General features: G+C 34.5%; 1 protein-coding gene across 1 annotated transcript in view; it reads right to left on the reverse strand.

Annotated features, from left to right (window-relative positions):
* The window catches only part of MED13 (mediator complex subunit 13), a 101,050-nt gene that overhangs the window by 32,813 nt on the left and 52,778 nt on the right, over positions 1-15,459 (reverse strand). The window contains exons 10-16 of the mRNA XM_012648447.1: positions 13,828-14,041; positions 12,425-12,506; positions 8,674-8,795; positions 5,949-6,039; positions 5,599-5,813; positions 5,113-5,309; positions 3,501-4,408 (exon numbers count right to left, since the gene is read on the reverse strand). Of these exons, the coding sequence (XP_012503901.1) occupies positions 3,501-4,408; positions 5,113-5,309; positions 5,599-5,813; positions 5,949-6,039; positions 8,674-8,795; positions 12,425-12,506; positions 13,828-14,041 (1,829 nt within the window). The remainder of the gene's footprint in view (positions 1-3,500; positions 4,409-5,112; positions 5,310-5,598; positions 5,814-5,948; positions 6,040-8,673; positions 8,796-12,424; positions 12,507-13,827; positions 14,042-15,459) is intronic.

Genomic DNA, 15,459 nt, shown 5'->3' on the forward strand with positions numbered 1-15,459 from the left:
TTCCTGTTTTAATTTGGTCCTTGAGAATACTGAATTGGATGAATCGTGATACTATGTCATGTACAAAAAATTAATCATTGGTCCATGCATTGCCCTTATTTAATTTCACAAATTTCCTTTAACAATAATAATGAAATGAACAACTGTAATCTCACTGCCTATGAACTAGAATATTACCAAAAACAATCTTATTAAGGGTTCCTCCCTATTCCATACGTTGGTCATTTTTTGGACACATACTAAATTTCAAGAATTAACCAATATTCTGAATTTTATGTGCATGTAAACAATACATTTAGTTTTGCTTGCTTCCTAATTTTATTAAAGGTAATATTTTAAAAGATATGTGTTTCCTCTTCCTCCCCTCAATATTATTACTAAGATTCATCTACTTGTTATATATAACTTTATTCATTTTCAGAGTTTATTTAACATTCCATCTATACAATCATAATTACTTATCCATTATCCTGTTGATGGGTTGATTTTTATTTCTTTCAACCCTGCATTATAGTTGTAGTTCTCCTAGTAGTCTGGTAAGCAATTTAAAGGTAGAATATCTTCATAGCTCCCAAAATACCAAGCACATTGTTTTGCACATGTCCAAAAATAACTGAATTAGGAAATGACACAAGGACCAAATAAGAGTTATTATAGGACATAATGCCACCTAAGAACATAGATTTTTTTGTTGTTGTTGTTATAAGCCCAGACAAGCAATTAGAAAAACATAGATTCTTACCAAGAACCACAACTGAAAGAGGCTAATTTTCTGTATACATTAGTCTATAACCAAAAGTTAGAAAAGTTAACCAATGAAACATAGGTTGGCTATACCTGAAGGAAAAATATCTAATTGATAATTTCAATAATAGTCATTTATATTCATTATTTAGTACGTGCTAAGCACTATGCTTAATACGGATTAACTCATTAGAGCTTTACAACTATACACAAGTCAAATACTAGTTTACTTCATTATTCCAGATCAAGAAACCAAGATGTTAAATTAACTTGTCCAAGATCATATTGCTAGTGAGTGGCAGAACCAAGTCCCATCCCCAGAGTTTGATTTAGAATGTCTGGGGTACACTGTGAAAATTGGCATTTCTAGCAAGATCTCAGGTGATGTTTGAAGCTACTAGTTTGGGAATCTAGACTTTAGAAACCACTATTCTATCAATTAACTTTTCCACTGTCCAACAACAGCTCACCTCATCCTTAGCTCTAAAAGCAACCCCAGGAAAATTTTCACTTCTCTTCTTCTTGTCCAAAGAAAAGCATTTCCTGTATCTGTACCCATAAACTATGCCTTTCCTTCTTCTTACAATGGACATGTTCCTATTTAAGGGTCTACTTATCCCTCTACTTGAACACTGAATTCTATTACCTCTCACTTATTCAATGACTTTGCTCCTACAATTTTATCTTCTCTCCTGCCTGCATTAATATTTCCTCTCCATGGGGGTTGGGGGTGGGAATGGGAAAGGGAAAGATGTTGGTCAAAGGGCACAAAGTTTCAGTTAGCAGGAGTAAGTTTTAGATATCTATTGCACAGTATAGTGACCACAGTTGTTAATAACGTATTCTGTATTTCAAAATTGCTAAAAGAATAGATTTTAAATGTTTTCACCACAAAAATAAGTAGGTGAGGTGATGGATAAACTAATTAGCTTGATTTGATCTTTCTACAATGTGTGTATATATATCAAAATGTCACACTGTACCCAATAAATATATATAATTACTGTCACTTTAAAAAATTCCTCTATAGGATCACTCCCAATGTACCCTTAAAAAAAACAAAACAAAAAAAACAACTCTCTTTTAACCCTATTATCCAATTTCTCTGCTATTTATAGCAAAAGTCCCCAAAGAATTGTCTAAATTTGCTTCTCATCCCATTCCCTTCTGAACACACTCTCATTAAGTTGACTGAAACTGCTTGTCAAGGTCACTACCAATCTCCACGTGGTCACATCCAATGGTCCTGTCTCAGTTTTTACCTTGATGTATCATAGTATTTGATATTCATGATCACTCTCTCCATCTCCAAATATTTCCTATACTTGGTTTCAAGGACACCACGCTCTCTTGATTTTCCTCCTATCTCTATCTCAGGTTCCTTTCCTGGATCCTCCTCTTCTTCTCCATGTCTAAATGTCAGCTCCATCCTCAGACTGCTCTTTCTATAGTCACTCTCTAGGTTATTTCATCAAACTCCATAACTTTTCATACTGATAACTCACATGAAAAGATTTAATCTCTAGACTCAATCACTCTTCTGAATTTAAAACTCATTATCTCCAAATATGTACTTGACCTCCTCTCCCAGTATTTCCTTCTTCCGTAGTTAGTATCAGCATTTATCCAGTTGCTCAAGTTATCCTTGACACCTCATCTTTTCTTACACGTATCAGCAAATCTTGTAGGTTCTATTTTACAAATATATCTGGATTCTACAACTTACATCTCTGTTGCTTTCAATATTGTCCAAGCTACCATCATCTTTCACCTGGATTACTGAAACTGCCTTCCAACTGATCTCTCTACTTCTATTCTCACTTTTATCACTTCCAAACCCCAGGCTATTTTCTACACAATAGGTAGGGTGACCTTATAAAAAATAAACAGAAAAGGGATCATGTTCCTTCCATGCTCAAAACTATCCAATAGCTTCCCATCACTCTTAGTATAATCTACAAAGGTCTTACATAGTCTACATGATTTTGGTGCTCAGTCACCTTTTTAGATTTCATCTCCTACCAATTTCCCCATCACCCAATGCATTCCATTAACATTAGCCTACTTAATGTTTCTCAAACTATATAAAGCACAGCACTCCCTCAGGGTCTGTGTACTTTGTATTGCTTGCAACAATTCTTCCCTCATTTAATCACATAGCTCACATTCTCCCACTTTATGTAAGAGTTTGTCCAAAAGCTTCCCTTCAGTAATATCTTCTCTGACAATAGATTTAAAATAGCATACATTTATCTTTTTCCACTCCTTAACCTTGCTTTTTTTTCTTCAAAGCACGTCACTATTATGTAATTATTTTTTTATTTATTGTCTGTCTCTTCTACTAAATTACAGGCTCAAAATGGGCAGGGAATATGTCTAATTTGTTCAACAATGAACCTAGGACAGTGCTTAGCATATACAAGGTGCTCAATAAATATTAATATTTAATGAGTAAAAGAATGAATAAAGCAGATAACCAGCAATTTCTGATAATTAACATTTGCAAAGTGCCTTTTACCTTCCTACATAAGTACATAATTAGAGATTTATAATAACCATACTTTTATTGGTAAAATTAAACTGTTGAAAAAATTCTTCCTTTAAGAATGTCATCCTTAAAAGAGTTGTAAGTCCAAGTTTAAGCATCACTATTAACTATGTAAGAAATTGCCTTTAATACTTTTTCCTAAGAAAAGTAAAGTCATACAACTAAAGGAAACTAAGCAAACACACAAAAAAATTTGTAGCATACTTACCATTTCTTTTGGACCAGGGATGTAAGCATGAACTTTTCACAAGTGCTTCATCAACTTTTCCTCCTGACATGTTATCCATGAACTGACGCCCATGCTCTAATGCAAGGTAGCAGTCATTGCAACAGTCCCGCTCTTCAACACGTACCCAATTGTTAATTACACCACTTTTGGGAAAAGGATCTTGGTCTGCTGCTCCAAAGGGTGAAAATAAATTAGTGCACTGATCTTGAAGCAATAATATCAAATCATCAGGCAATTTTTCAGATTCCTTTAGTCCTCCATTAACATGTTCAGCAGAGGTAGCCCTGAGAGCTTCAAAACGTTTTTCTGCTTCTTTGCCACAGTCTGTGTTGCGTCCTATGATATCTAATTCATCTTCAAGAAATAATCCTGAACTGTTTCCAAATTTCCTGTTCATGACAGCACTGAAGCCGCAGGTACACCTATACTGTGCTTCCTGCGTTGGATCTGGAATGTAAACTCCAACATCGGCACCCTTGATATTCATGTTGCAGACACAGATACAGCAACTATCAAAGTTACAGTCTTTAAACAAATTCATAACTGATTCTGAAAGAATGAGGTTTACATAAAGACTGTGTGCTTCAGGGATGGAAGGGACAGTTGCAGGTTCCACAGAATTAAGGGGTCTGCATGTGGATGGCGTAGAAGCTGGTGAATACAAGTCTGAATTTTCATATTTGACTGAACCTTGAGCACTAGCAGGTCCACCAGCTCCACGAGGAGTCCGAGGAGTCCTTGGAGTTGGAAACCTAGGAGTGGACGGAGAAGGAAGAATTCCTGCTCCACCATTACTAGGAGGTGCGCTGCTGGGAGGCATCCCAAAAGAAGTATGGGTTTGAGGGGTATAAGCAGGGCCATATTCTTGATCCATATTACTTCCATCACTATTGTCACCAGGATAAAAGAAAATCAAATATATAAACAAAGAAACATTAGTAATGTGAAACAGAACTAAAAATATCTCAAATGTTTCTCAGTAACATCAAAAATTATGACAGGACAATTAGTGCAGAAACTACAAGTACAATCGAGTCTTATTTCTAGCTAACATATCTACTCTAAGTGATTGTTGTGGGCTAAGGATCAACCAACTAGTTCCAAAATTGTAAATAAAATATGTATACACTTAACTATATCTAGACATACATATTTATGATCTATAAATTTCTTCTACTGGAAATACTCATTTTCCTTGATTTTAAGATGCCACTGATTGTAAAAAAAAAATTATTTTAAAGATGCTCATGTGTAAAAAGGGAAAATGGTAATTTTAAGATGCTACCAATTATAAGACACTCCAAATTCAGAGAGAGTATAATGTAAAAAGTGTGGGAAATATGGCAAATGTACAAATGAGAGTAATTTAGAATTACAGAACAAAGTTGCTTCTGAAGACAAATAAAGCATAATGGTCTTAAGTTTTCCAACAGTTCACCCATACCCAACTATTACCATTATAATTAATTAATGGGAAAACTTTTAGAATTTTCAAAAATGAATATTCTTTTTCCAGCATACAGGTCGTTCTATGAAAAAAAATTAAAGCTATATAAGCATTTGTATACTATAATAATAACATAAATCATACCCATCTTTGATAAATGGCATTGCAGGCCCTGAAGGAAGCAATTCCAATTTCCCAACAGTCCAACTCTGACGGTAAATACACTCTTCTGGCAATTTGATAGGTGGCAGATATTGGCTTGGTAGAGTTTTTAGAGGTGCAAACATGGAACATCCCACTAGAACTTGACAATTTTCAGGCTTATAGACATAAGAAAAATCCTATAATATAAAGACCATGGGCTTAATATCTTATCTCCCAGGGGAAAAAACAAAGAAAAAACCCAAACTTACTCTGGACTTATTTTCCTTTCTTTAAATAGAATGAAAGAGAAATATAATTCTATTCTCTTCTTAAATGCATTCTTAATAGTGTTACCACAATTCAGTCTCAAATTTGTCAACTACAAGACTAAAATCACTATGAAAGGATTTTTGAATATAGCAACAAACTAATTCTATAAGAAAGTATAGGAAGCGAATTATTTTTCTAGAAAAATAAAATACTTACTTTAATTTCAGAAGGTTTTGGGCTACAGAATCCCTCATCAACCTCAATTTTGAACTGTGCTCCTATACTAGAACTATTTCCTTCTAGAACAGTTCCTCCAGGTGTTGTATCCATACTACCATATTCTTTATTATTCATATTCATTGGGGAAAATCCCATAATATGTTGTTCCAATGATGGTGGTGTAGGATACATCTTATGAAGATCTGCAGTGCCTATATTTAATAAAACACATGTTTTAACATAAGACTAAAAAGAGGTGAATCTACATTTAAAACAAAGGGAGTGGGGAGCTTTGTTGAGATTAAAAGTTTGTAAATTTATCTGGAGCACAGATCTGGGAAGCTTACTTATGCAAGATAACGGGTCCAGATTTCCTGTCTTTGATTCCTTGCAGCTGGCTTTATCATCTGATCCATTCGCTGATTTTTTAGATCCAGGCTATTTAAAAAAAAAAAAAGCAAAGATTTATCTGAAATTTTATATCCAATATGATCTCAAAATAGTAATCACTCAGATGTAACTTAAAAGTAAAGCCCATTCATCAAAAGTAATATTTTGAATTTATGATAGAGCCAAATACATACTAGATATAGTTTAAAGATATAAAATATATCTTATACAATCACTGACTCCAGATTGATTTCTCTGAATATTTATTTGATAAGCCTCCAAAGTAAGAGGGAAAAGTTCCTCCAAAGAAAATGACCAACACTTTCAAAACACACAGAAGATTAACCTAAAACTTAAAATCTATTAAAATAAAAAATTGGGCCGGGCGCGGTGGCTCACGCCTGTAATCCTAGCACTCTGGGAGGCCGAGGCGGGCAGATCATGAGATCATTCTGAGCTCAGGAGTTCGAGACCAGCCTGAGCTAGAGTGAGACCCCGTCTCTACCAAAAAATGGAAAGAAATTAACTGGACAGCTAAAAATATATGTAGAAAAAATTAGCCAGGCGTGGTGGCGCGTGCCTGTGGTCCCAGCTACTCGGGAGGCTGAGACAGTAGGATTGCTTGAGCCCAGGAGTTTGAGGTTGCTGTGAGCTAGGCTAACGCCACGGCACTCACTCTAGCCAGGCAACAGAGTGAGACTCTGTCTCAAAAAAAAAAGAAATAAAATAAAACCTGCCCTAAGGATTTGTAATTAACATCAGAATTGCTTCTTTTTTTTCTGATCTGAACATTCAGAGGAGACAGAATTGCTTCCTAGTAAAAGATACTCATAAAGTATTTGTCCCCGTAAGTGAAAGATATCAAAGTTTCCTACATAATCAATCTTCCCTCTCAATTCTTATTTATACTTTTACCTTGTTTAAATAATCTCCTTACCCCTGCAAAAATAGTGTAATAGGTAAAACTAAGCACAAACTTCACAAAGATCTCATGACAAAGCAATGGGATCCCTAAGTAAAACTAAGTTTTAATACATTGAACAAATCAAGTTTTATCATCTCCAATCTATCACCAATGTTTTTAGAGCTGACAACATTTGTTCCATGTCTTCTGTTAGTTTATGATAAATATGTAGACTGAACTTTCACAACCTTTCTACCTCAGGGGAACCACAGCTGATACATAAATGGTAGCGGAGAGATAATATAAATGTTCCGAAGTATTCAAGGACATACCTTCACCTAACTAAGGGGGCCCTAAAATATACTACATTATGGGATATAGAGTAAAAGTTTACGTATAGCTATATCTATCATATATATATCATATACATGTTATATATATACACACACATATAAATATACATATATTAGATATATATAATGAGAGAGGATTAAAAGCATATATTACATAGGGCAAGAAAAACCAAATGTACCACAGAAGTTTCCAGGCTACCTTAATGCAGATGAAAAAGGAATTCCCTTTTATGATAATGCAGCACCCTAATCATTAATTTACCAGAGACTTGACATTCTAGGGAATCTCATTTTAAGTTTTAATTTCTTTTATCTTCACTTTTTTCTGTAAATGGGTATTAAAGATTAAATATGACGTTTTTCCTCTTTCATTGTTATGGTATGTATCTGTCTTAAAATAACAGCTGTGGTGCCAAATAAATTCAAAAGAAGTGGTAGTCTTTAATAAATTGATGAAACATACAATTTTAACATTAATTACTTATGTATTCTCCAAACAAGTCAATTTTAGGGTCATTTCTCAAACTAGAGAATTAAAGAACAGGAAAATAATTCTGCTTCTTGAAAACTGTAGAAAAGAACACACGGCAGAGCTGAAATTAAGCTTAATCATAAGTCCTTCAAATACACAAATGAGGCCGGGCGCGGTGGCTCACGCCTGTAATCCTAGCACTCTGGGAGGCCGAGGCGGGCGGATTGTTTGAGCTCAGGAGTTCGAGACCAGCCTGAGCAAGAGCGAGACCCCGTCTCTATCAAAAATAGAAAGAAATTAATTGGACAGCTAAAAATATGTAGAAAAAAAAAAATTAGTCAGGGATGGTGGCGCATGCCTGTAGTCCCAGCTACTTGGGAGGCTGAGGCAGTAGGATTGCTTGAGCCCAGGAGTCTGAGGTTGCTGTGAGCTAGGCTGACACCACAGCACTCACTCTAGCCAGGGCAACAGAGTGAGACTCTGTCTCAAAAAAAAAAAAAATATTCAAACGAAAGGGAAAAAAACTCAACAGTTTATAGGGATATTGTGTCTAGACTACTCAAATATGAGATTTTTAAAAAACCCAATTAATGAGATTTTATTATAAAATTGGCTGGGTATGGTGGCTCATGCTTGTAATCCTAGCACTTTGGGAGGCTGAGGTGGGAGGACAGTTTGAAGTCTGGAGTTCATGGCCAGGCTGGGCAACACAGCGAGACTCCATCTCTACAAAAAATTTAAAAATTAGCCAGGTGTGGTAGTGCACTACTCAGGAGGCTGAGGCAAGAGGACTGCTTGAGCCCAGAAGTTTGAGGTTGCAGTGACCTATGATAACACCACTGCACTCTACCAAGGGAACAGAGCAAGACTCCATCTTAAAAAAAGAAAAAAAAAAAAAAGCAAAAAAGAATAAAGTAAAAAATTATAAACCTAATCATTAATGGGATACTCACTGTTAGTTCATCTTCATCAGAATTGAAGAGATTATCCAGGTCAGTATAAGAGACAGCCAGGTCTGAGTCATAAATCAAACTGGTTGATGGTGGACGGGCATGACTAGCAGGGCGTGGTGCATCTACACATGTCAAGCAGAAAAATAAAACACTCTACTGCTGACCAAATAAGTGTTATTTTATTTATTTAAACTATATATAAAATCTTAAATTTATAAAGGGATTAGGCAACAAGAAATTATAATTTCCTGTGTAAAATCTAGAAACTATTTTCATAGAAATGACTTATAAATGACAGTACCTTTCTCAGGAAGCTCACCAAAAGCCATGTAATCGATAACACAGCTAAGTACTCTAAATACACACACATTTTTATTTTTCTAATCTTCTTGAAATGTAAAGGGAGCATAGTACGATGATACAGTTCTCTGGCTCTTGGGCCAGATAGACTATTAATCTGAATCCCAGCTCCACCACTAATAATATAACTTTTGGCAAATTAATTAACCTCTCTGTGTCTCAGTAATGGCATGTACCAAGAAGCAAATATGATAAAATGTTGGTAAAGCACTTTGCCCAGTGCCAGGCATTTAAATACTCAATAAATATTACCTTTTAGTTAAACTTAGTTTCCGCACTAGATGTTTCTTTTCTTTTTTTTTTTTTTTTATTTCCCAGTTTTGGGTAAAAAATACATGACTACTTAAGAAAAAATACAAATACCAATGAAAACTAAACTCCCCTATATCCCAAACAAGAAAAACAATCTGTAATCTGATATATAACCTTCTAAATCATTCTCTGTATATCAACTGATTTGAGATAGCCCTCATTTTCAGAAAGATAAAAGTAACTTTCCCAGTGCCTCTTTATGTCAGTTCTAAAGATTCACTAGAGCTATAATTCTGAAATTTCAGAGTACATAAAAATTATCTAGGATACTTATTAAAAACCAAGATTCCAAAGCTCCACCTCAGAGATACTCCAAAATGTAGTATATGATCCACATCTTGAGAAAGCTGCACCACAGGCACAAGAAAGCTACTACACATTTCCTATATCCTAGGGAATATCCTAAGTTAGGTAAATAGGCTAAAAAACCCAAATTGGTTTTTTTTTGTTTTCTTATACATATATTATGAAATGGCTAAATCAAGCTATTTAAAATATGCATTACTTCACATACAGGCACTTTTTTTTATGTTGAGAACACTTAATCTACTCTCTTAGCAATTTTCAGGTATACAGTATATTGTTAATTGTAGTCACCATAACATACAATAGCTCTCTTGAACTTATTCCTCATAACTGAAATTTTCTGTCCTTTGGCCAACATCTCCCTGAATCCCTCTAACCCCTAGCCTCTGGTAATCATCATTTTAGTCTCTGTGTCTATGAGTCCAACTTTTTTAGATTCCCCATATGAGTGAGATCATACAGTATTTATTTTTCTGTGCCTGGCTTATTTCACTTAGCATAAATGTTCACCAGGTTCATCCATGTTGTCACAAATGACAGGATTTCCTTCTTTTTTTTAAGGCTGCATAGTATTTCATCAGTATTTATACACCGTATTTTCTTTATCCATGCATCCACTGATAGACACTTAGGTTGATTCCATATGTTGGCTACTGTGAATAATACTGCAATGAACGTGGGAATACAGATATCAGTATTAACACACAGATTTCATAACCTTCAATATATGCCCAGTGCTGGGATTGCTGGATTATATGGTAGCTCTATTTTTATTTTTTTAGGAACCTCCATACTGTTTTCCATAATGGCTATACAAATTTACATTCCCACTAACAATGTACAAGCGTTCCCATTTCTCCACATTCTTTCCAACACTTGTTATCTTTCATTTTTTTTTTTGATAATAGCTGTTCTAATAGGTACAAGGTAATATCTCATTGTGGTTTTAATTTACATTTACCTGATGATTAGTGATGTTGACCATTGTTTCATATACCTGTTGACTATCTGTATGTCTTCTTTTGAGAAATGTCTAATCAGGTCCTTTGACCATTTTTTAATCAGATGATTTGTTTTCTTGCTAGTGAGTTGAGTTCCTTATATATTTTGGATATTAATTCCTTACCAGATATATGGTTTCCAAATATTTTCCCATTCCACACATTGTCTCTTCACTGTTGATTGTTTCCTTTGTTATACAAAACTTTTTAGTTTGATGTAATCTCACTTGTCTAATTTTGCTTTTGTTGCCTGTGCTTTTGGGGTCATATCTAAAAAAATCTTTTTCCAGACCAATGTCATGGAGCTTTTCCCCTGGGTTTTCTTCTAGTAGTTTCACACTTTCGAGTATTAGGATTAAGTCTTTAACTCATTTTGAGGTGATTTTTATATATGATATGAGATGAGAGTCTAATTTCATTCTTTTGCATGTGGATATCCAGTTTTCCCAGCAACACTTAATGAAGGGGATAGTCCCTATTGTGTGTTCTTGGTGTCTTTGTCAAAAATCAGCTGACTGTAAATACACGATTTCTGGGCTCTCTATTCTGTTCCATTGGTCTATGTGTCTTTTTAACAGCCAGTACCATGCTGTTTTAATTACCATAGCTTTTTAGTAGATTTTGAAATCAGATAGTGTGATGCCATAGGCTTTGTTCTTTTTGCTCAAGATTGCTTGGCTATTCAGGGTCTTTTGTGGTTCCATACGAATTTTAGGATTTTTTTTTTTTTCAATTACTATGGAAGATGTCATCAGAATTTTCATAGGAATTGCATTTAATCTGTAGGTCACTTTGGCAAAGAACCCAAACTAATAACTTGCCAAGCTACTTAAGACTATCTATTCCTTGTTCGGACAGACTATGTTCTTATTTTTATTTTTGGTTACCCAGAGACTGACTCTTTCTATTTATTCCAAATATTAAAACAAAACTTTATCCCCAAAAAACACATACCAAAAAACAACTTCATCAAAAGTTAAATGGGTTTTTCTATACATCATAGTGACTAAATTAATAATACTACTACATAGTAAACTTAAAAAAATGCTAAAAATAGATTTTAAGTGTTCTACGTACAAAAACTAAGTATGTGAGGTAATCCATATGGTAAATATCTTCATTTAGCCATTCCACAATACACATATATATCATACATATATCAACCAAACATCATATTGTGTATCATAAATATATACAATTTTCACTTGTCAATTAAAAAAATAAAGAATAATTGTTTAAAAAGTTAAATGGATCTTGTAAATGAACTATTATACGGTGTCTCTCTATTCCATTCACAAAGAGCACAAGTCACTTGCAAAGTCGAGTCCTGGCCACTATATCCCCAGTGCAGGTGCTGAATAAACATCTGCTGAATTAATGGCCTCAGAAACAACTCTTTTAACTTGTGTGTGTGGGAAGAAAAAGACAACAAAATTCCAACAGAATTTAATTAACGTTTAATTTAAAAATTATGTTTTTAGATCTGAGGGCTCTTAGGTGATGATCTTATCCAATCTTCTCCCTTTATAGATAGGTAAGAACTATTTTTACTTGTAAAAAAGGAAAGAAGTTTTGACAATTCGAAACAATTTCTATTACCTGAACTTGTGTCTCTCAATAAAAGATAAATAAATCCATCATTTTAAGAAAGGTGCCTTTCTATGAAATGTATGAATTATGCAAAAAGAAATATTAAAAGTTCAACCATATCAGATCAGTTTGTAGTAACAATTCTGGACTGCAATATTTGGATTAGGAAATAAAAGTTTTACCTTGCTTGATAGAGGGACTAAATAATGACATAGCATCTTCTTCATGTGACAACACTGTTACACTAGATGTCCCATCTTCTACCTGCAAACAAATATTACATGTTAGGTTGAAATACATATTTTACCAATAACGAACTCTACCAATTATTGAGTAGCTATGTGTCAAGTATTCTGCCAAGTGTTCTACATACATTATCACTGATTCTTATAGTAAACAAGTAGGTACTATGTTCATCTTACAGACAAAAAAGGGGGCCCTAAAGATTATTTGTCCCAAGAAATATGGCTGGTAATAGTCGGAGCTGGAATTTTAACCTAAATCTGGCAAATTCTAATGTCTATGTTCTTTCTATTCTACCTGCAGCTTTCCCAGCTATTACTGTTTTCATACTTACAAAAGGACAAAATTTCAAATACCTGACACACTGTGTAGCTAACTAAAACTCTGTGAAATTAATTCTTTGTATTAAACATATTATTGGATCCTTTTCACAATTTTACAGCTTTCAATTTTCATATTTTGTACTTAAGGTAAAATTCCCATCTAACAGAGCTATATACAGTTGTGGGGGTTTTTTTGTTTCTGTTTTTGAGACAGGGTCTTGCTCTGTCACCCAGGCTACAGCACAGTGGCATCATCATAGTTCACTGCAACCTCCAATTTCTGAGCTCAACTGATCCTCTTGCCTCAGCCTCCCGAGTAGCTGGGACTACAGGCATGCACCACCACACCTGTCCAATTTTTCTCTTTTTTGTAGAGATGGGGTCTTGCTATGTTGATTAGGCTGGTCTCAAACTCCTGGCCTCAAGCAATCTTCCTGCCTCAGCCTCCCAAAGTGCTAGGACTACAGGCATGAGCCACCACATCCAGCCCCTAACAGAGTTATCTTATACTTAATAGATCCTCAAATATTTGATTTTTAATCAAGTAACTATTTCTTTTTTTTTCAAGTAACTATTGCTGTGTCTCATACTTCATTAATATAAGTTTTTACTTTCAGGGGTACTATAAATTCCTAAATCACACAGTCGAAAATATCATGTAATTTTTAATCTCGATGTATATTTCATCTTTGAAAACAAGTAATTCACTTACAAGTATATTTTTAACTGTCAAAATAGTCCAAAATGTCCTGATTTCAGTTATGACAGAAGTTAATGTACTCTTTATCTAACCCAGAAACTTTTAAAGTAAACAACAAAGATCTTTTCATCATCCAAGATCAGCTACAGTGTGTACTGTGTGCCTGATTTACCTATTCAAAAAAGTATTTTTCTAAGTAAAATGATTAATCTTTCTGTACTAAGAGAAAAAAATGAGATAAACACAGTACTAAGTATGTTACTATATGCAGTGCTACAAAATCATCAGTGACCCTTTGGTATACTGCGATTTCCCTTACCTTGTGTTTTTTTCCAGGTTCTCTCTCGCTATTTTGTCTATCTTTTTTATCAGGAAAAAGGAACTCTTCATCTCCTTCAACAAATGCATATGGGTCAATTTTAGGTTCTTGTTCTGCATCAGACGCTATTGCTGAAAGATACTGGTTTTTAATTTGATATTGCTGCACTAATTCATCAGAAACTTTTAAAGGTTTCTTACATTGCACCATTAACCTGCATAAAAAAAAATAAGAAAATTAATTACATTTATTATCCACAAAAGCATAAAAAATTTCCAAAATGACTTAAGTATCATGAGTTTTTAGAATTAAAGATTACCTAACCTACAATCCCTCATTTTACAAATGAAGAAACTGAGGCATAGAAAGATTATGTGATTTATTAAGTCTCAAATTTAGTAATTGAGAAATTGAGCTAAAATCCAAGTCTCCTATCTATATGCGATCTTTCCATCAAAATATGTTGTCTTTAGGTAACTCACTTTGTTCTCAAGTCTTCAAGCACACTAACTTGTCCAAATCTTTACTGAAAGGAGCTCTTAAATCTAACCTGCTCTATACAGTGAATCTCAAAGTGTGGGCTTTATAGTGAGGCAACATACTTTTATATAATTTATACAATGGAAGTGATTACCCTCTTCTTATTGCCATGAATAGATATATTTTAAATTTAAAATCTTTGAAGGCCTGATCTGTGCTTCAAGAAAATAACATTATAGTACTATTAATTCTGGCAAGATGTTTTACATGGCAAAGTGAAGTTTCAGTGTAAGTACCTCAGTTTTTTCCTAATCACACTGGAGTATCAGTTTTTACATTATCAGTCTTCTGGTTTAACATAGTGAATTAAAAATTTATGTTCCTCTCTACTCACCTAAAATAACCAATAAAATGTCATGGGATGACAGAACAAGAGAGAAGACAGCAACAGTGAAGTTGGAAAGATGAACTAGTGGAAACTGACCGACCAGACAAAGCTGAAATCCAAGGCTAAAAGAGGGAAGCCACAAGAAGCAAGCTGCTCTGTACCACAGAACCCTGGAAAACATTAGGACTTTCATATCTCTGAAGACGAGGGTGCTCAAAGAGTATGAATACAGACTAGTTTCTAGTTTGTATAGGACACTTTTAGACTCTCAGATTCCTATTCTCTTGGGTTTACAAAGCTCAGGTCCCAAGCTATCATAACAATGGCAGCCAGGCTTCTAGTCAGATCATATTCAAAATCTTGCAATGACTATTTCACTCTGAATAAAAACCAAAGTCCTCATAATATCCTACCAAAATCTCCCATAATCTGGTTCTTCTTTTCCTTTCCAACTTTATCTTCTACTATTTCTAAGTAAGTCCTCTCTCACTCACACTGCTTCTAAGGGCTTCCCTAGTGTTCTTCAAACAGGCCAGACACACTCCTGTCTGCTCCCTTTGTTTGAAACAGTCTTTCAAAGACCTGCATGGTCAACTCCCTCACTTCTTCGAGTCTTTGTTTAAATGTCACCTTCTCTAGAAGACCTTACACTGATTGCAAAATGCCCACTTGCCTCAGCACTAATCCTTTACCCTGCTCTATTTTCCCCCTATAGTTTGTCTTTTAACATATTATATAATTTATTATGTTCATAGTTGACTGTC

This window comes from Propithecus coquereli, unplaced genomic scaffold (genome assembly GCF_000956105.1).
Source record: "Propithecus coquereli isolate 6110/MARCELLA unplaced genomic scaffold, Pcoq_1.0 Scaffold285, whole genome shotgun sequence".
Lineage (NCBI taxonomy): Eukaryota > Metazoa > Chordata > Mammalia > Primates > Indriidae > Propithecus > Propithecus coquereli.